This window comes from Mytilus trossulus, chromosome 1 (assembly GCF_036588685.1).
Source record: "Mytilus trossulus isolate FHL-02 chromosome 1, PNRI_Mtr1.1.1.hap1, whole genome shotgun sequence".
NCBI lineage: Eukaryota > Metazoa > Mollusca > Bivalvia > Mytilida > Mytilidae > Mytilus > Mytilus trossulus.
In genome coordinates, this window is record NC_086373.1 from 22,741,147 (window position 1) to 22,764,619 (window position 23,473).

The window sequence follows — 23,473 nt, forward strand, 5'->3', positions numbered from 1 at the left end:
AAACTTTAATATAAAAAAATACAATCATAATTTTAAAAATTTACTTCAATATATTAAATTTGATGGAGGGTTAAAAAACAAATGAAACGAACATATACTTGAATATCACATGCAAAAAAATAATACAAAAAAAACAAAACAAACTATGAGCCTATAGTTAATAACAACATCATGAACAACGAGTAACATTAAAAAAAATAACATCATATAATTGAATATCAATTATGAATTCATCTAAGCGAGCCAAGGGTTACGATCCAGTCCCGCTCTAGAGCAGGAGTGGATCGTAACCTTTGGCTAGCGAAGATGTTATGAATTTAAAATACTGTGGCAAAAACATATAAAAAATACAACATACATAAAATTGAGAATGGAAATGGGGAATGTGTCAAAGAGACAACAACCCGACCAAAATAAAAAAAACACAACAGCAGAAGGTCACCAACAGGTCTTCAATGTAGCGAGAATTTCCCGCACCCGGAGGCGTCCTTCAGCTGGCCCCTAAACAAATATATACTAGTTCAGTGATAATGAACGCCATACTAATTTCCAAATTGTACACAAGAAACTAAAATTTAAATAATACAAGACTAACAAAGGCCAGAGGCTCCTGACTTGGGACAGGCGCAAAAATGCGGCGGGGTTAAACATGTTTGTGAGATCTCAACCCTCCTCTATACCTCTAACCAGTGTAGAAAAGTAAAAGCATAACAATACGCACATAAAAATTCAGTTCAAGAGAAGTCCGAGTCTGATTTCAGAAGATGTAACCAAAGAAAATAAACAAAAAGACAATAATACATAAATAACAACAGACTACTAGCAGTTAACTGACATGCCAGCTCCAGACTTCAATTAAACTGACTGAAAGATTATGATTTCATCATATGAACGTATATATAATACGGATACAGAAAGGATATGAATGTACTTTGAAAAGATAATATCATTATCAACAACAAAAGAAGAAGATGAAGTTTCTGATTAATTCTTATATTGCACACCCCAGGCGCCAAAAGATTCAGACAATAACCAAATTCCAAGATCTAAACAAATGAAGAATGAAGAAGGGCGAATATTAAAATCACAGTAGCTTTCTATCACAAAAATTTCATCCAAATAGTTTACTAAGAAAAATTCGACTTCCTAGTATTTTCGGTTGTTGAAAGGTCCTTCGACGTTTCACTTGCACACTTTCTGTGGTTTGTGAATGCTGAGAGTCTGATTTGCTTTCGTTTGTCTCTGTATTCGTTGCCTTCTTTGGCTACGATATTGTAGATGAATACATAACATCAGTCCTTATTGCATATTTTCTTCCAGCAATAAGTTCAGACCCTTCATGGAGTATAGGATGTTCAAAAACCAGTACGGAACCTAAAACAAAAACAAAATAAGATCAAATTCAAAAACTAGGACAGAATATACTAAACTGCTTAGCCGAGCGCAGCTGAATATGACTTTTTTAATTCCTGAAATCACTATTGCTCGGGCAAAAATCATCACGAATATATTGCCTACCATGTTAAAACTACAATAAAGTTGAGCTTGCATCAATTTTTTCTTAAGTAATTGTCCTTTAACGAGGACAATTTTTTTTTTAACCTTTTTGCCTTTTTTAGCCCCTAACTCCTAAACGGCTTGGGCCATAAACAGCCCCCCCCCCCCCTTAAAGCCAATTTTCTGGTATGAAAACTTGTGGTCTAATTTTAGAGATATCTATACACCATTCCACAAGTTATTGTCAGGAAACTAGAAAAATGCTTATTAGGGTCCCTTGTTGGCCCCTAACATTGTTTTGATTTATTATAAAAAAAAATACCTGTTTTTGGTACAACTTCAACTCGTTCATCTATATAATTTCCTATAAATGTGGTACTTCCACCTTCAAAACCCTGTAAATTAAACGAATCTTGTTAAGATATAATTACTTGCATATCAAATTATTCTAGCCAACCATTTGACACGGGTTTTTTTACAATACTATTTTGTTTTATTTGATTGTATCATACATAACTGAATTTGATCTCTTTTTTTTAAAGTTAAAGATAATGTGTACAGCTGATTTTAATCATGCACTGTATCGTTTTATGTATATACGTTTTTACTTTATCATTTCTATTAATTAGACAGTTGATATATAAATAATGTACGGTAGATTACTTCTACATAATGGACAAAAGAAAACAGACGAAAACTACACAAAAACTAAACATAGAACAACCCGAACTAAATAAATGAACAAATACATCAGGTGATCAGGAAAGGAACATACAATAACAAAAGCAAACCGACCTCTACGAAAAAGAATGGACACCTCAGGTGATCAGCAAGGCTACATACATTAAACAAACCTGAAAAAAAAGAAGAGCAACCCGGTTTCCACAAAAAAAGGGACAGATACCACAGGAGATCAAGAAGGCTTCACACTCAACTGAATTAAAAAAATAAAGCAACTCGAACCATACAAAAAGAACAGATACTTGCAAGTGATCAGAAAGCCTATACACACTCAACAGAAACTAAAAATTGACTAACCCGAACTCTACAAAAAGAACATATACCTCAGGTGATCAGAAAGCCTATACACATTCAACAGAAACTAAGGCTAAAGCAACTCGAACCCTACAAAACAAACTGATACATCAAATGATCAGAAAGGGTACACACACTCAACAGAAACTAACCAGATGCTCCGCAGGGCGTAGCTTTATACGACCGCAGAGGTTGAACCCTGAAGGGTTGGGGCAAGTATGGTCACAACATTCAAGCTGGATTCAGCTCTAAATTTGGATTGTGATTAAATAGTTGACACAGCATAGGTTTCTGACACAGAATGAATGTGTTCTAATGAACTTAAAATTTTTTTTTTCTCTTAGAGCAATTCACTATGCTGTTGAATATTAATCCTCTCAAAAAAAAAATTATGTCAAAATTTTTCATTTCAAATGAGAAAATTTAACCCAATTTTTTTAATCACATCCCCCTTTCCCTTATTCCAAATTAATCTCAATTAAATTTCTAATGGAGTTTGCAACAATAACTACTCATTTAAATACATCATAAAATATTAAGATGTAAAAAAACTGCTTGTTATCACTGAATGGTAAAGATTATTTTAATTTATCAGTTGGTAGTAAAAAGTGAATATACATTGTATATAACAAAGATTTAAGTTGATTCTGGACAAAGAAAGATAACTCCAATTAAAAAATAATATTGCTATTTCACAATATTGGGCAATTAGATATTTCTTGCTTACTATTCTGGACAAAGAAAGATAACTCTAATTAAAAAAAAATATTGCTATTTCACAATATTGTGCAATTAGATATTTCTTGCCATTGTGCAATACTGTGCAATTGAAAAGACTTGCTATTGCACAATACTTAATATAATATTTTAGATCCTGATTTGGACCAACTTGAAAACTGGGCCCATAATCAAAAATCTAAGTACATGTTTGGATTCAGCATATCAAAGAACCCCAAGATTTCAATTTTTGTTAAAATCAAACTAAGTTTAATTTTGGACCCTTTGGACTTTAATGCAGACCAATTTGAAAACAGGACCAAAAATGAAGAATCTACATACACAGTTAGATTTGGCATATCAAAGAACCCCATTTATTCAATTTTTAATGAAATCAAACAATGTTTAATTTCGGACCCCGATTTGGACCAACTTGAAAACTGGGCCGATGATCAAGAATCTAAATACATTTTTTGATTCAGCATATCAAAGAACCCAACCGATTAATTTTTTGTCAAAATCAAACTAAGTTTAATTTTGGACCCTTTGGACCTTAATGTAGACCAATTTGAAAATGGGACCAAAAATTAAGAATCTACATACACAGTTAGATTCCACATATCAAAGAACCCTAATTATTCAATTCTTGATGAAATCAAACAAAGTTTAATTTTGGACCCTTTGGGCCCCTTTTTCCTAAACTGTTGGGACCAAAACTCCCAAAATCAATACCAACCTTCCTTTTATGGTCATAAACCTTGTGTTTAAATTTCATAGATTTCTATTTACTTATACTAAAGTTATGGTGCGAAAACCAAGAAAAATGCTTATTTGGGTCCCTTTTTGGCCCCTAATTCCTAAACTGTTGGGACCTAAACTCCCAAAATCAATACCAACCTTTCTTTTGTGGTCATAAACATTGTGTTTAAATTTCATTGATTTCTATTAACTTAAACTAAAGTTATTGTGCAAAAACCAAGAATAATGCTTATTTGGGCCCTTTTTTGGCCCCTAATTCCTAAACTGTTGAAACCAAAACTCCCATAATCAATCCCAACCTTTCTTTTGTGCTCATAAACCTTGTGTCAAAATTTCATAGATTTCTATTAACTTAAACTAAAGTTATAGCGCGAAAACCAAGAAAATGCTTATTTGGGCCCTTTTTGGCCCCTAATTCCTAAAATGTTGGGACCAAAACTCCCAAAATCAATACCAACCTTCCTTTTGTGGTCATAAACCTTGTGTTAGAATTTCATAGATTTCTATTCACTATTACTAAAGTTAGAGTGCGAAAACTAAAAGTATTCGGACGACGACGACGACGACGACGACGACGCCAACGTGATAGCAATATACGACGAAATTTTTTTCAAAATTTGCGGTCGTATAAAAATTGACCAACCAGAACTCTACAAAAGAACAGATACAACAAGTGATCAGAAAGGCTACACACATTCAATAGAAACTAAAGCTAGAGCAACCAAAACCCCTCAAAAAGGAACATATATCTAAGGCGATTAGGAAGGATACATACACTCAACAGGCCTACAAAAGAGCAACCTGATCTCTACACAAAATGACAAATACCTCAAGCGATCAGGAAAGATAAACACACTCAACAGAAACAAAACATTCTGTAACTCGAACTCTATAAAAAGAACAGATACATCAGATGATCAGGAAGGGTACACAGACTTAACAGAAACTAAAATCAGAGCAATCTGATCTCTACATAAAAAGACATATACCTCAAGCGACCAGGAAAGGTAAAAACACTCAACAGAAACAAAACTATCAGTAACTCGAACTCTACAAATATAACATATACATCAGGTGATCAGGAAGGGTACACAGACTCAACAGAAACTAAAAATAGAGTGACCTGAACTCTACAAATCGAACAGATGCCTCGGGTGATAAGGAAGGGCACATACACTCAATATAAACCAAAAATAGAATAACCTGAACTCTACAAAAAGAACAGATACAGGTAATAAGAGACGTTGGCAAATCATGCTCCTCTTGTGTCATCCGTCGTGTTCCTTGTGTCAAGTATCAATCCGACGAAAAGAGCACTGCTTTATTACTACTTTATAGATATATGAAGATGTGGTATGAGTGTCAATGCGACAACTTTCAATTCAAGTAACAACTTATTCAAGTAAACCATTATAGGTTAAGCTACGGCCTTAAACACGGGGCTTAAGCTCACACCGAACAGCAAGCTATAAATGGCCCAAAAAATACTAGACCAAGTGTAAAACCATTCAAACGGGAAACCCAACAGTCTTATCTATATAAAAATGAAAAACGAGAAACACTTATGAACCACTTAAACAGACGACAACCACTGAACATCAGATCCCTGACTTAGGACAGGTGAAAATGATTGCAGCGAGATTAAACGTTTTAATGGTACCAAATAATACCTTCTCCCTTTTTTGGAACAATAGTATAACATCACAACATTGAAAGACACACTATAAAATATCAATTGGAATGACTTAACTCAATCAAAAAACGTAATAACACGAATTTACACACAATGAACGAATAAATTTGATCGGTGATACAATTAATTTTAAAACATAGTTAATATAAAACAAGGAATGATTAAAGTAAAATTGCTAGCCTTATTTTGTCTGTTTATTCAAGATATGGATATCTTATTTTTATCAGTGAAATCTTTTGAAAATATTGATCGTCTCCTTTTGGTAGATTTTTACAATTTCTTTATAAGCTACTTTTGATGCCCATTGAATTTTATCCTCAACATCAGTACAAATACATTAATACAATTTAAATGACATATTTCATGACTTCTCCATTTTCGGTAATATCCGTTTAGCGTGGCTCGGTATTTATACATACTGTACTATAGCCATTTTTTTTATTCCTGTCTTTCCTTTTTGCTTATATGTCATTTTGTTTATCTTGCTGCCATAGTTGTTCGTTTTTATAGTGATTAAGATTATTACACAATACTGACTGCTGTACCTATTTTTTTTTACTTTTGTACCTTTTAATATAAAAAAAGAAGATGTGGTATGATTACCAATGAGACAACTGTCCACAAGCAAACATGCCACAGACATTAACAACTGTAGGTCACCGTACGGCCTTTAACAATGAGCAAAACCCATACCGCATAGTCAGCTGTAAAAGGCCCCAATATGACAATGTAAAACAATTCGAGAAAACTAACGGCCTTATTGATATAAAAAAACAAATATGTAACACATAAACAAACGACAACCACTGAATTTCAGGATCCTCACTTGTGACAGACACATACATAAATAATGTGTTAAACATGTTATCGGGATCCCCACCCTCCCTCTTACCTGGGACAGTGGTATGACAGTACAACATAAGAACGAACTATAAAAATCAGTTGAAAAAGGCATAACTCATCACAAAAATACAAGTTGACGTGGCCGGGAACGTGTACATCCCGACAACAAAAAGACACTAGAAACAGATCTGAAGAGTACTTGCAGTTATCTGACAGCTAGTTCAAATTAAGCCACTAACAACTAATAAAAAAATCATGCATCTAAGTCTGTTTTGCTCACAAGTTGTCAATATAATAGCATTTTATGCGACTGTCATACAAGTTAGAGGTTTAGCTAGCTACAAAATCAGGTTTCATCCACCATTTTCTATGTATGTGAAGTTAGCAACCGGTTCGTTATTCGTTATTCGATATTCATTATCCAACCGGCTGCTAGCAGTCGATTCGATATTCAAAATTAAGTTGAAAATTATAAGAAAATTAAATACTTGATAACATTAAAAGCATGTTTTTTATGGTTAAAATGACTGATAAGATACGTAGGAAATCGATAAATAACTTCTTCAAGCTGTCGTAATTTCTCGTTGTCCTCGAATATAAACCCTAACCGTTTACTAAGTTTCATATTTGTCTTTAAGTAATATAGTTTTATGTCAATAAAACGACTTCAAAGATGTACTTTTGTATATTATATTTCTAAAGACGGATTAAAAAAAACGATAATTCTCGAAATATTTAGATTTCATCAATATAAATATATATGGAAAGCCAAAAAAACAATTTGTTAGTAAAAAAATGTTAAAATTTTAGGACCTAGGGCACAGGGTAATGTAGAGAACCCCCTGATCTCTCAATCTTTCTAATAGTATGCATATATTTAGTCAATAGGTAGATACAAACGTGACTAAAATGAATTTGGGTACACTTCCTGTCTTCCATGTTTACGGAGTGCCCAAAGTGCCAGTTGGATATTCAAAATATTTAGCGAAAACCTACCCGAGACCGCTTAAATGAGGTTGAGACCCTCCTGGTATTTCAAAGTCCATAAATTCACTCAAATCATAGACTCTGTATATATGAAGGTTGTAATAGAAGAATTTTCTAGAATAACGTCATCTTCAATATCTACGGAGGGCTTAGATTGTCACTTTTCAGTCAAAAATTAATAAAATTTTAGGACCAAGGGCACAGGGTAATGGTGAGAGCCCCCTGATCTCTCAGTATTTCTAATATTATGCATATACTTAATCAATAGGTAGATACAAACGTGACTCAAATGAATTTGGGAACACGTCCTGTCTTCCATGTTTTCGGAGCGCCCAAAGTGCCAGTTGGATATTCAAAATATATTAAATGAGGTTGAGACTCCCTGGTCTTTAAATGTCCATTAATTTCACTCAATTCATAGACTCTGTATATATAAAGGTTGTTAAGAGAAGGATTTGCCAGAATAACGTCATCTTCAATATCGGGTAGGTTTTCGCTATATATTTTTGAATATCCAACAGGCACTTTGGAAGACAGGAACTGTACCCAAATTCATTTGAGTCACGTTTGTATCTACCAATTGACTAAATATATGCATAATATTAAAAGATTGAGGGATCAGGGGGCTATCATTCTTGCCCTGTGTCCTTTGTCCTAAAATTTTAACTTTTCTAAGCCCTCCGTAGATATCAAAGATGACGTTATTCTGGGAAATCCTTCTGATACAACCTTTATATATACATGATTTACTTGAATTTTATGGACATTGAAAGACCAGGGGGGTCTCACCCTTATTTAATCGGTCTCAGGTAGATTTTCTTTATATATTTTGAATATCCAACTGGCACTTTGGGCGTTCCGTATACATGGAAGACAGGAAGTGTACCAAAATTCCTTTTAGTCGCGGCTGTATCTACCTATTATCTAAATGTCTGCATAATATTAGAAAGATTGAGAGATCAAGAGGCTCTCACCATTGCCCTGTGCCCTTTGTCCTAAAATTTTGACATATTTGACTGAAGATTATTTTTTTGGCTTTCCATAAACATTTCTATTTATAATTCTATTTTTTTCTAGAGTTATGAGTTTTTCTTTTTGTTCTTAGAAATATCATGTACAAAAGTACTTATTTGAACTCGTTTTATTGACAAAATTTATACTAGATAAAGACACATATGAAACTTAGAAAAGGATTTATATTCAAGGATAACGAGAATTTACAACAGCTTGAAGAAGAGGTCATTTTAAAACGATTTCCTACATATCTTATCAGTTCTCTTAACTATGAAAATCATGTTTTAAATGTTATCAAGTATTTCTTTTTTTTTTTTATTATTTTCAACAAAATTTTGAATATCCAACCGACTGCTAGCAGCCGGTTCGATATTGAATATCGAACAACGAATAACGAACCGGCTGCTAACTTCACATACATCCATATTCCCATTTTCTACATAAGGAAATGTCTGTACCAAGTTAGGAATATGAGTTGTTTCCCATTCGTTTTGTGTGCTTTTGACTTTAAGCCTCGGTCACACCTTACCGGATAGCTCGAACGGACGCCTAACGGATAACTTTTTTTCAATCCGTTCATGTCCGTTAGACGTCCGTTCTTATCCGTTAGGCGTCCGTTCATATCCGTTAGACGTCCGTTAAGCGTCCGTTTTATCCGTTGACGTCCGTTCTGTCCGGTGGAAAATTTTGAGCATGTTCAAAACTTTGAACGGACGTCCAACGGATAAAATGTCCGTTGAACGTCCGTTAGACGTCCGTTTTGTACGGTACTCGTCCGTTTTGTATCCGTTACGTGTCCGTTATGCATCCGTTGGAGATCCGGTAGACCAATTCACTAACGGACGTCTACCGGACGCATAACGGACGCCTAACGGATCAAACGGATGTGAAACGGACATTAACGGTTGGATAACGGATAAAACGAATGCCTACCGGATGTAAAACGGACAAATGCCAATTGAAATTTCTCATGGTTTTTTGCCTTTAATTTTTAGATGGTTTATTGCCTTTAATTTTCATCCGTTTTATCCGTTACGCTTCCGTTAGGTGTCCGTTTTATCCGGTACTCATCCGTTGGATGTACGTTCGACGTCGGTTCTGTCCGGTATGTATCCGTTTCACGTACGTTCAATGTCCGTTGTGTGTCCGTTAGGCATTCGTTACATGTCCGTTAGTACACCAACGGACTCCCAACGGAAAAAAATGTTGTCAACGGATAACTTTTTTTTTATCCGTTAGGCGTCCGTTCGAGCTATCCGGTAAGGTGTGACCGAGGCTTTACGTTTTGAATTTTCCTCGGAGTTCGGTATTTTTGTTATTTTACTTTTTCTTAAGACTCGTAAATGTTTTGTCAAATTTTAATATTTTTGCTATAATGAAGATTTGGAAAATTTAAACTGGCCTTGTTCACACGTTTTTCTTATCAAACAAATTATCAAATAAAATAATTAGTTTTATTTTTTTTTGTTGCATTGAAACAGAACTTAAATATGATTTCATATCAGAACATGTACATGTATAACCTACACCTCAACTCTTAGATAACATATAGTCGACTCTGACATGATTAATTAGTGTTTTTTTGATTGATTGATTGATTGATTGATTGGTGTATTGGTGTTTAATGCCACTTTTAGCACTATTGTGCTTTTCCTTGGCATTCAGTTTTTATTGGTGCCATAGTGCCCAAAAAAAATCACTAATTTAAACTTAAAATTGAACCTGACAATCATAGCCAATTTAGAATATAGTCGAGTGCACCTGCAACGTTCAAAATTGACTTCGAACTCCCGACCTCTGTGGTGACAGGCTAAAGATACAGTAGTTCGATAACTAAGACCACTCGGACATATGGGTAATAAAATAAGTCTGCTTTACCTCGTTTAGATATATCTGGACAGTCACATAGCTTCTCTCTCCATTATCCCGTTTATACATGCCATCATAATGTGGCCTGAAATATTCGCCTGGATCATATCTAAGGATCCTTAATCTAGATGATAAAAAAGTAAAATGATTTTAGAGCTTTGCTCCGTGTGTTACTACATTGTATGTCTTAAAATTGATTAAATAAGAATGTGTCTGACTCCATAGTACACGGATGCCCCTTTCGCACTATCAATTTCTATGTTCTTTTGACCGTAAAATAGGGGTCAAAACTCTAATTTGGCATTAATATTAGAAAGATCATATCATAGGGAACATGTGTAATAAGTTTCATGTTGATTGGACTTCAACTTCATAATAAAATACATTGAAAAGACTTAAATCTGAAGCCGGAAGAACGGACGGACACACAGCATGCATAGACCGAAATACATAATTCCTCTAGCACATAAGAGTTCAGGGTTATGTCGTCAATTTCATTTTTTTCAATACGACTGTGGAGGTATGTCAATTCACGATATCTTAGTGTAGACAGCATAGACGATCAAAAAGTGTTTTACAAGTCTTTGTGTGACTGTTTCGGCATGGAAGTTTCAATTTTGTCATACTTTTTCCATCATTTTCAAATCTGATTAACTTATAAATATTAAACTTTTGTAGAATTTGAATTTACTTTTAGTTTATATTTTTATTTCATCTCCTTTGTATTTCAATTGTCGTTCAGCTTTATCTAACCCGTATTGATATCGAAAAGAAATCAGAAAAGCACATTTGTTTTGGTAATGTTACCTTATCATAGAATTTTTCATCAAAATGAATTTAATCCATATTGGGTTGCGTTGCTATATTGATCGTGGTACCTACTTGTGATATATTCTATGCTTAAAGGCGTCGGCCAAACAGTCAGTCTTGTGCCACTTTCGATTTTAACTATATTAGCATATGTATCATTCTGTTCAATTACAAAATGGTCTTATGATATCAGATCTTCATAATAGTATTATAGATAAATATTCTCGCAATATCTTGTCACGGCAAATTCAGTTAGTATAGTTAATTTCAAATTTAGTCATGCAATTTAATGTGCAAGTTTATGTCAGATGAAACGAGTGGCCGTTGAAAAATAATGTGTATCTAATATTTATATAATTCTTGGACCAATGCATGTATATATCATAAAAATTAGTCTTCTGTGCACGATTTTATCATTTTTTACGCAAATATATCGTACAATCGTCAATTTTTTTTCTCTCTGTCTGTTATGATTTAAAAATATGGTTGCTCTTTTAAATGCCGTGTTTTAAAGCCTAAGTTTGCCGATTGTCACCTTATAGTAAAAAATCAACAAAAAGCATGGGTATTGACACGTGTTTAACATGTACGGTCAGATATTTGTTCATGTTAATGACAGATGCATCACCGGATTTTTACGAGGAGGGTCACGCTAAGGTCACTATGCGCACGGAAAATATGTCGGCGAATTGCTTTCTGGAAGCAAGCAATCAAAAATAAGTAAACTTCTAAATGTGGACAAATTAAAGAATTTTCCTCAAAAAAAGTATATGTTCGTCAGAACTGAATAATTAAAGAATTTTCTTCAGAAAAAAGTATATGTACATGACTTGTATATTGAAAACTTTACATTTAGTTATAAAAAAAACATATGCATATTTTTTTTAATTTGATGTTTCATATGACTTTAATATTCACGATAAAGTTTTGTTCGTCAGAACTGAATAGCTTCAAAGAACGGATATAAAAATTCTACCAAATAACATCAAGTTAAAATATTTCAATGTGTATATGCAAAAGTGTCTCATCGGCAATCATACCACATCTTTCCCTTTTCAAATATATTTTTTGAGAATAAAACAAAAAGTTGTTTCGAATAATAAATTTTCCTAAAATATTGCACCTTTCATTTAATCCCATGACTTCTCTGTGACACCATACATCAGGCACATATTCTTTAATTCTTTTCCATATCTTATCAACCTCTTCTTTGGTATCCCATATACATCTTGCACTATTTCTTACATCTGTGGCTAGTACTTGTCTGTAAATAATCATTGTTGTTTTGTTATACATGTTATTTAACACGACATTTTGCAGTGGTGATTTCCCCTTGAAGTTAGCAAATATTTTCATTTGTGGAACTCAAAAATGTACATTAAGCGAATTTATGAAGAAAGATGTATGGCACTCATACAACATCTTCTTACATATATATAGCCACTTTCCCTGAATGCAATGTGTTTTACACAGGATTGTGTACTTTTGACGGAAACGCCCGCCGACTATTTATTGTATTACAGTAATGCTAGATGTCAAAACATCATGCAATGGCAGATCCGGAAGAGGGGCCAACTGACTGACCTAAAGGGGGCCGCTCTAGTCATGCTTTAGTGATTCCCTATTTAATGAAACTTTTTTTCCATGAAAAGGGGGTATATGCCCCCCCCTGGATCCGCCTTTGGGTCATGTTTCATACTCCACACATTTTTAGGAGCCTGTTGTCCATTGGTCCATGCATGTCTATCAAATTGTTTTGGCGTAAATTGTTTAGTTATAAATTAGGTCGTTTGTTTTCTAAATTGAATAGTTTCAAATCTGTATATTGGTGCTTTATATATCAAACTAAACGGTATGAGCTTTTCTCATTGTTGTAGGCCGTAATAATTCAGCTATATATAGAATGACATCATGATAGAAGTCATTTTGACTTGTTCATCTTCTTCTCCCAGACTAATTTGTCCATTTTTGTGAAACATTTGATGAAGATTTTCGAATTCAGAGCTTACGGTAAAAGTGTATTTCATCTATCAATACCCACGATGAGCAAAGGAAAATCACATGCCAATGATAGCTTTATATTACACATGTATTGTACCTATCTCCAGAATTCAGAAGTGCAGCTTCAAAACCTTTTTTCTCTGCAATGTTTATGTATTCTTCGCATTCCTGAAAACAAATATGTTTATATAGTTAATTTATTATTTTATATGAAATGCAAAGGAATCTCCAAGCAGATTCACAATTGAATCGTGTGAGATTGTTCAAAATATGTACTTTTCTAAATTCTTTAATAAAAATTCATTGTTTTACACTGAGCTGCAACGTGCTATATCATACTGAGATACAAATCAAATTGACTAATTTAAAACAATCACATTGTTACTATGACAACCTTAAATTCTTTAAAACTAATCTTCCCCAAAAGATTCACTATGGCAAATATTTTCTTTTAATGATATATTACCAATGTTTCATGGTAAAGAATATGGTTATATTGACCTCTTCGAACTGGAAATAAAATCTATAGTAAAGACGGGCATCGTATGAATTTGTGTTGCGGTACACATAAACACGCAGCCACATCCAGTTAGAATTGAGCTGTAACTCCGATGCCTCATGCAATCAGAACATCGCGATCTCTACACGTGTAAAACATTTGCAGTGAGTGGTAGTCCGAGTTTGTGATCCTTCAACCAGGTCCACATTAATCGAAAAACCCACAGTGACATAGTTGGTTTCTTCTTGAATATGCCAGAAATATTTTCCACTGGACTTGAAGAAGATAACAATCAGTCGATCACATAGAATAAATAACTTTTTACAACATGTACTTTATCGATTTACATTGATAGTATTTAAAATTTACATTTAATCAAAATTTCGCGGCCGGGATTTTGGCGGCGTTTTTTTGGTAAAAACAAAACAATCATTCATGTATGCAAAAATGTTGGTAAAGAAAACAAAACAATCATTTAAGAATTGAATGCTCTTTTTGTAAATATATTGGGGTGTAAAAGCGTTGACCGAAGTACATTTTGGTAAAATATCTCTATAGCAACTTAAGATGCTAATGCATATTCAACAGATTAGTACGCTAATGCGCATGCATTTGAAAGGTGGTCATAGCTATTGCGCATGTATTTGAAAGGTAGTTATAGAAAGAACAGAAGTATTCCGAATAACATCCGGTGTTCCGAAAGACTACATCACTCGTCCAATATATACTGCGTAAACCCCTGAGGGTTTACGCAGTATATATTGGACGAGTGATGTAATGAAACATACATCTAATGTAATTATCAATGTTTGCAAAAATGTTGGTAAAGAAAACAAAACAATCATTAATGTATGCAAAAATGTTGGTAAAGAAAACAAAACAATCATTATTGTATGCAAAACAAAATGTTTTCGAAAAGAAAAAAACAATGATGAATTTGCTCATAGTGCATGTACTAGTATATGATTAAAAAAAACAAAATAAAAATGTGAAATATTTATTACATGTACCTCTTTCGTGAAAACGTTGTACAACACAAACGCAAGACATTTTTGAAAGTCTTTTGGCAGCTGCACATCTTCTTTTATAATCTTTGAAGCCATCCTGAAAAAGATACATTTCTTCATTATCATGATTATCACATGTTGCGTATGATACTGCTTTTTCTGGAAAACCAAACCAAACCAAAAACAGTTAAACAGGTTTTTTTTCAATAATCCTGACACCATGTCATCTTTGCTCATTCACTTTTCCATGTTCGGTGGATCATGAAATCTTGGTCAAACCTTTAATGATGCGTATATATTAAAAGTTTATTCTTTGTACTTTTATTTGAGATCTACCCTCACCATCCCCGTACCTTTGCGGTATAAAAATTAGACAAAGCCCTGGACATAAATGAAATATATATCACTGGATGTTATTAATATAAGCAATGACCATTTTTTTTCAACAATATGGTTTATTCTACAAAACATTAGTAAATATATATGTAAAATATTCTAATTTATAAATTGAACTCATCTAAAGAATATACATTCAATTTCTAAACTTACATGTGTAAGTAAGGAAACATCTGCAATATTATATGTATAGGGTTGACTTTTTTATACCTGGACTTCTCCGTCTAAATTGAAACTTTTGCGACATTGGGGTGCTACTAAATGGTGTAGGACACTCATTCACCAGTTGAAATTTGATTATATAAAGAGTTTCTCACTTGATGCAGTTGCATATTTACACATCAAACAGTCAAATGGACACATGCATGCAATTGAAATTTTTCGTTTGTTAATAAAATTTTCAAGCACTGTACATGTCAGTAAAACAAAAATGTCCTACACTGAAGAGTCCCAAATAACAATTTCCTTCCTTAAAAGATTATCTTAAAATGAAAATGTATATCAAAGACATATACGTAATATATACTGTATATATATAAAATTGAGAATGGAAATGGGGAATGTGTCAAAGAGACAACAACCCGACCAAATAAAAAAACAACAGCAGAAGGTCACCAACAGGTTTTCAATGTAGCGAGAAATTCCCGCACCCGGAGGCGTCCTTCAGCTGGTCCCTAAACAAATATATACTAGTTCAGTGATAATGAACGCCATACTAATTTCCAAATTGTACACAAGAAATTAAAATTAAAATAATACAAGACTAACAAAGGCCAGAGGCTCCTGACTTGGGACAGGCGCAAAAATGCGGCGGGGTTAAACATGTTTGTGAGATCTCAACCCTTCCCCTATACGTCTAACCAATGTAGAAAAGTAAACGCATAACAATACGCACATTAAAATTCAGTTCAAGAGAAGTCCGAGTCTGATGTCAGAAGATGTAAAAAAAGAAAATAAACAAAATGACAATAATACATAAATAACAACAGATTACTAGCAGTTAACAGACATGCCAGCTCTAGACTTTAATTAAACTGACTGAAAGATTATGATTTCATCATATGAACATCAGGCACAATCCTTCCCGTTAGGGGTTTAGTATCATACCATCATAACATATATGAGAAAACACAACCCGGGTCATGCCAACAACTGTTTTTAGGATAAATGTGTTTAGTTCCGACGCAAAGACCTTATCAGTGACTCAATATTAACGCCAAAATATGCAATTTTTAATGACTTGACAACAGTATCGTAATTATATCCCTTCTTAATAAGTATATACAAAGGTTTTGTAAGTTTCTGAAGTGAATACTGACACCTTTGTGCTTTATAAAGAATATTTCCATAAAAAAATTGGATGTGAAATACCTGAACGTATAAGAAGTCTGCATGTTGAGCTATATTTACGAATGATGTCTTTATACCGATGATAAAATTTAGTAAATGTTTTGACTAGTTTGTGATATCGAAAACCCTAGTGTAATAATTTTTCGTATATATGTAAATAAACTATAAGGTATACATACCTCGACTCTTCTAATCTTTTATCACCGCGCGCTTTACCTATCCAAAAATCTGTTAGATAGTATATATTTGCAGTAGTGCACGAAACGTTATTGTGATAATTCTTTATACACTTTATGCGGAAATGTAGGAAAAAAGAGAAAGGAAGTCTTCCTGTTTTAACAGTTTAATACGCATTTATTTAAAGGTAGGAAGCATTATATTGTTAATACTCATGCAATGTTTAATTATGTACAGGGATGGTTGGTTTGGATTTCAAATTTTGAAAGAAACATAATATCCTTCAGAAAGTTGGGAATTTACAATTTCTTTTAAGATTTAAGTGCAATTTAATGATCCAGGACTTAAAATACAAATTGTAAACAACATTGTCAGCCGTACAAATTCAACGAAATCAGTGTTACGTATCTTATCAAGTATATTTTTTTATATACAAGGTACTACCTGTGGTCGTATTAAAGTATATAATTCAACATACCTGTTTGAAATGCAGTAGCCGTTCTATTATACCTGTTGATCTAAAAATATTTCCTGTTTTGACTGTATTTATTGGTGTTGTTTATATCATATCTATTTATAGATGAGAGGTTAATCCCAATTTGAATCATTAATTTATCCAGTCAAATTTACAGTATGAATTATCTCCCTTTTCATACTGTTAATACAGTAACACTTTTTTTTGTGGAATTTCCATTGAGAAGTACAAATATGATGACCTTGTATTAACAAAATCCCGAAAATGGTGCATAATTATATAAAAAAATATGTTTCTTGTAACTTAATACTTGCATGTATTTATTAGATTGAATTAATGGCTATATATGAGTATACTATATGTTGACATATTCAATTATCATTCCATAAAGAATTTTCGTAAAATATATCATATATCTATATGACCACGTCTGATAAAAATGAAGATAGGTGCGTAATGGTCTATCATTCATTAGGATATGAGATTTCTACTACTTTCAATGACGATAAAGCGCGATAGGTCATAACCAATGACACAATGTGCATGTACATGTTTATATACATTGAACTTTTGTGGTTTATTAAATTGATGAAAATTGAAGTTACCATTTTATAATAATTTAAAAAAATCCTTTTCAAAAATGCTATACTTTTATAAATTGTAATTTGGATGGAGAGTTGTCTCATTGGCACTCACACCACATCTTCCTATATTTATGTACCGGCGAGCTAACAGTATGAGGATTAAAACGGTAATTATTCAAAATACATTGTGTATAAAGTGGTAATAATTATTACTTATTTACTTGAAGAAAGTAAAATTCAAATAGATAATTGAATTATTTCTGTTTTTCCTTTTACTTAAAAAAAAAATGAGTGAATAACAATTTTGATTGTACTATACATCATGAGGAGTCTGAAGAACTTCCATGATATTGACGATTTTTCAGATCGAAACTGACAAAACAATAGATACATATTGAAAACAAATTGGAAATAATCAGATACACAAAACGATTGAAGTTTAAAATATGTTTAAACCCCAATTTTCCAAGTGTTGCACATAACCCTTGGCATGAAACTATCAAGTTACGAAGTTCTGAATTTTTTCCACTACTCAGTTTTGTGCACGTCATATACACAAAATATATCTCTATTTGCTTAGCTATGTTAGTCAGCGTTTAATGGGTAAATTTGCTAGAGGTAAAATAGTAATTTTAACATGATCTGGGCTCATATTGAAAAATTACGTTTATAATGATCGGATGAAGTTTTCGTTTTAGGTAACATGATCTTTGACACTGAAGCGTTGCTCTCCTTGTCCGAGTAGACTTAATACATCCACAGCTGTTCGTATTCATAGAGTTTAAATGTAACTGTGTCAGAAACCTGGGTTGAGCTCACGACTGGTATATGATAGTCGTCATGATCTTCCGATACATATGTTTTCGATATTAATATGCGGTGGACAGATTTAAAATTTGCAAATACAGATATTTTTTTTCTATTGCACCACTGTCCCAGATTTGAGGGTGGGTTGGGATCCCGCTATCATATTTAACTCCGCCATATTCCGAATGTATCTGCCTGTCCCAAGGCAGGAGCCGGTAATTCAATGGTTGTTGTTTGTTTCTGTGATACATATTTGTTTTTCGTTTATTATTCTGTACATAAATAAGGCCATTAGTTTCTCGTACGAATTGTTTCACATTTGTGTCATTTGAGGGTTTTTATAGCTGACTATGCTGTATGGACTTTGCTCATTGTTGAAGGACATACGGTGACGTGTTGTTGTTAAAACATTTATGTCGCCCGGTCTCTTGTGAAGATCAGTCTTTTTACCACATATTCTCTTTTTTTAGATTTACAGTATTTTTAATATTAACCTTCAATTTCTGAAATTCGAGTCTGGTTCGCTATTTATGTCTTTTGTTGAGAAATCACAAAGCAGCATCTTTCTCCAAGGGGTTTTGATCGGTGCTTTGCTTTTGCACCAATTGGTATTTCATTTGCGCCAAAAAAATCTTTCATTTGCGCCACAAACAATATTTCATTTGCGCCAAAATAAAACCTTTCAATTACGCCAATATTACTGAAAAATACAGTTAAATAGTATAAAACATATATATTTTAAAAACAAAAGACTATTGATAATTAAAGTTTGTATCATTGATGTATTCATATCTTGAAAATTCCTGCTCTCAAGTGCATACCATATTGATAAAAGATAGTCCGTTTTTTCAAGAACTGCAGTCCATTTCAGTTTTTATAATTGCTTTGCAAGGTTTATTTCTATTTGTGGTACACATACACGACTTGGTTTCCATTTTTCAGAACGTATGATCTGACAATAAACTAAAAGTGTAGTCATCAAATATTACATACTTTTAAATTATTCTCCTGTTTTATGTCTAAACTGAAAATGTCCATCTAGACACCTCGAACATGTGAACACATATATATAATTATAAACCTTAGTGACTCTCAGCTTCTGAAATGAGTGTGGCATTGAAGTCACCCCATTATCCAGAGAAATACTGTAGAGACAAACCTTTTAGAGCAATGCATACGAAGCAGTCATAAAACTTTCGAGTCAGTTTTTTGTACTCACACAGAGCATGAATTTTGGACTCAAAGCACTGAGCAAAGTTTTAGGACTTCAAACCCAGATAAAGTCATGCTGATTATATCTGTTAGATGCGGTTTTTCTATGCTTGCAAAATCTTTTAGATTGAACCTGTCGACTCAGTCCATATTAATTATTGGTATTATATATCTATTATTTGGACAACAATAGAAATGGTGTAATTTTTATCAATATGAAAATAAGGAGCAGTGTGATTACCTATGAGATAACTTTCCAGACAAAGTTCAAATGGAGTTGATGTTAACAATTAAAGACATCCCTGTGGAATTTAACAATGTGAAAAAATATGGTCGGTTATAAAAGGTCCCCACACGAAAGCATGAAATTATTCAATTGAGAAAACCAATGACCTAATTTATAACAAGAAAAAAATGAAATGTGACAGACATGAACCAACGACCACTGAACTTCAGGCTCAAGACTTTGGACAGGCACATAACGAATGTGGCCTGTTTTTACAGCATTATCCAATATAAGTTACAATTGAAGTTAAAATTGAGAACGGAAATGGGGAATGTGCCAAACAGACAACAACCCAACCAAAGAGCAGAAAACAGCCGAAGGTCACCAATGGGTCTTCAATCCAGCGAGAAAATCCCGCACCCTGAGGCTTGCTTGAGCTGGCCCAAAAACAAAAAAATGCACTAGTTGAATGATAATGGACGTCATACTTAACTCCGAAACATATAAAAGAAACTACAATTAAAATTCATACAAGACTGACAAGTGCCAGAGGCTCTTGTCTTCGGATAGGCGCAACATTTGGCAGGGTTAAAAATGTTTTTTTTGTTATCTCAACCTTCCTTTTATACGTATACCCAGTGTCGAAAAAGAACAAAGATAGAAATACGCACAGTAAAACTCAGTTTAAAAGAAGTCCGAGTTCGATTTCAAAATAAATCAAAAGAAACTAAACAAAATGACAATGAAACATAAATTAACAAAGGACTGCTAGCAGTTACTGACATGCCAGCTCCAAACCTCAACTTAACTAATTGAAAGATTATGTCTTCATCATATGAATATCAAGCACAAACTCTCTCGTTAGGGGTTTAGGATCATACCATCATAATATATGAGAATACTACCCGTATCATTCCATCAGCTGGTTTTAGAATAAAAGTGTTTATTAATGATGCAAAGACTCTATAAGTGAATCGATATTAAAGCCAAAATATGCCATCTTTAAATGCATGACAACAATATCATATAAACTACTATGACCCACACTGTATATCCCTTCTTTATACGTCTGTTTGAAGGTTTTGTTAGCTTTTGAGTTCAATGCATTCAATTGTACTACAAATTGTACAATCTCTTGTATATAGCAAAAGTACTAATTCTCTTGAAAACTGTACATTAAGCGTTTGTCTTTTATCTGTATGTAATATATCAAAATTGCCTTGTAATATTTAAAGGCGAATCAAACTTATCAAATCATAAAGCAATATTTATAATAGTTATACGAATAATAAGGAGTGACTCAAATTCTTCCTTTTGGAAAAATTACATACAAAGTTGTGTTACATTTGCGTTAACAAAATAAAACTATTGTTATTATTATTATTTTATTTTTTTTGAAGGGGGAATTACATTCCAGATAATTCCAAGCGATAAAGCCATGTCCCATGCACAGCGACCCACAAGTATCCACTTTTGTCAATCGCCATAACTCCGGGTTTTTCGATTCCAACATGACATAAATCCATGATAGACATAATATCACCGTGTTTTGACAGAATATGTAATGTATTAGTAAATTTATCAGAAACAATAACGTTTTCTGATTTTGTAGCAAGTACTTCAACAGCAGAAAATGGCTTTTCGGTTGTATTAATAGAAGGGTTTCCATCATATGTCCACTGAATAAATTGGTTTTCAGAAAACATAACTATACGCCCGAGATAATCATCTATTGAAAGACAGTCGATAAAACAAAGACCACCACTTTCGGTTGATGTGATACTTCGAGGAAAGTGGTAGATAAATAGCGGTTTGCCATTTCTATCTTTTTCATACGTCATTTTTGTTTTGCCCGTGATTTCAAGAACAACTAGTTTGGCCTGAAGTTGAATTTTTGATTTCTTTCCTTTGTCCTCAATTACTCCTACTACGATATCATCTTCGGTAATAAGAAGGGTAGTTGGTTGGTGAGGTGAAAAATTGTGCAAAACTTTTGTTTTCTTATCAGATGATAACATTTGAAGCTGATTGCCAGTTGTATAGAACAAGCAGTTGGATTTCCCTGCTGCAATTTCGATCGCATTAATATCGCGAAATTCCTCTATCACGCTCATGTTTCTCTCTGGATCGACGTGCCGAATTCCTTCGTAGCTACCATAATATAACCAAAGTGAATTGTCGTCTTGAACTGTTATACTACAGACATAGTGATCGACACAATATGTGTGTTTGACGGAGGCGGACACCAAGAATCCAACTAATTTTGATAAGTCAGGTTGAATTGTAGACTCAAGAAATTTCACGATTACAGAACTCGAAGGAGAACTGTTCAATTTTATTTGATCAAGTTTACACTCTAATTTATCAACTTCTTTTGACAGCACTTTTGAAGGATCCTTAGAGTTTATTATATCATCAATATTGCTCTTATGACCGAGAAGGTCTTTCTTTGACAGTTTAAGTGTGCCCTCAAGCTCTTTTAAATCTGTTTCATTGTTCATTCTTGCTATATCTACTGTTGATAGAAGCTCCTCAAAATACTTTCTGAATATTTCAGACAAAGTTTGTTCCTTTCTCAAAATATCTGCTCGTAATTTTTTAAACTCACGATCATCAGTTTCTTTTTTCGATTGAAGAAAACTTAATTTCTCTTCAACTTGCACCATAATGTCGCCATCAATTTTGCTCCTCATATTCTTGTAACATGATATTTTTTCAGCTAATATTTTGTCTATTTCCGTCAAATCGTGCTTTTGATGTAAATTTGCTATACAGATATGACAAACTAGCTGTGTGCAAGACACGCAAAACAAACAAACTGTTTGAGAAGCATGAACTTGACATGGGATGGTTTTAAGTTCAGTTGTACCACTGTTTTCATTTTGATACGAGGCCATATCTTTGATGTCTACAATTTTATGCATATTTGCATGTTTAAATTTTGAATGAACTTTTTCTTGACATTTTACACACATCAATAGATCACAGTCAATGCACTTACATTTAATTCTTGTGTCTTGTTCACATAATTGACACAGCAAAATATGTTGTGCTTTCCGAAACGAAGTCGCCATTTTGATTATTGACAGAAAAATAAACAAAATGTTAAATATAAAATCAGACCTTGGACTCCTTCCTGGTTATCAAATTGGTATACACTGATAGTTCGTGTGTACACATTTATTGTTTACGTTTGTGAAGAGTAAATATTATTATGAACTTTAAATGTACAATGTTAACATTAACGCATATAATACTTCAAATTAAAAAAAAACAGTTGAATAAATATTATCTACTTGAATGTTGTACTATGTAATATAAGTACAGAGACTTTCTTTCAAAAAACAATTCTTTTCCTATCAAAATTTTCTTAAACGTGCTACTATCGAACAATTGTCTCCTGTACTCTCATTCACTGACAGCTTTTTGCCGTATCTGGTGTCCTCCTACATCCTCATACTGTGATATAACAAAACAAAAAGGTGGATCGTACATGTAGGTACTGCCCTTAATTC

General features: G+C 33.2%; 1 protein-coding gene across 6 annotated transcripts; it reads right to left on the reverse strand.

Annotated features, from left to right (window-relative positions):
• On the reverse strand, positions 1-22,981 carry LOC134718972 (uncharacterized). Of its 6 annotated transcripts, none has more exons than XM_063581900.1 (7): positions 16,657-16,820; positions 14,735-14,828; positions 13,323-13,393; positions 12,348-12,488; positions 10,424-10,538; positions 1,820-1,892; positions 4-1,374 (listed from the first exon to the last, which is right to left on the reverse strand). In XM_063581900.1, exons 2-7 carry the CDS (start codon positions 14,825-14,827, stop codon positions 1,265-1,267), a joined length of 603 nt encoding a protein of 200 aa, XP_063437970.1. In that variant the 5' UTR covers position 14,828; positions 16,657-16,820; the 3' UTR covers positions 4-1,264. The 6 variants fall into 6 exon arrangements, with proteins under 6 accessions (XP_063437962.1, XP_063437970.1, XP_063437929.1 ...); XM_063581859.1 differs by lacking the exon at positions 16,657-16,820 and adding an exon at positions 16,499-16,536 and having other exon boundaries at positions 5-1,374; XM_063581883.1 differs by lacking the exon at positions 16,657-16,820 and adding an exon at positions 15,085-15,128 and having other exon boundaries at positions 5-1,374.
• Positions 22,982-23,473: the final 492 nt, after the last annotated feature.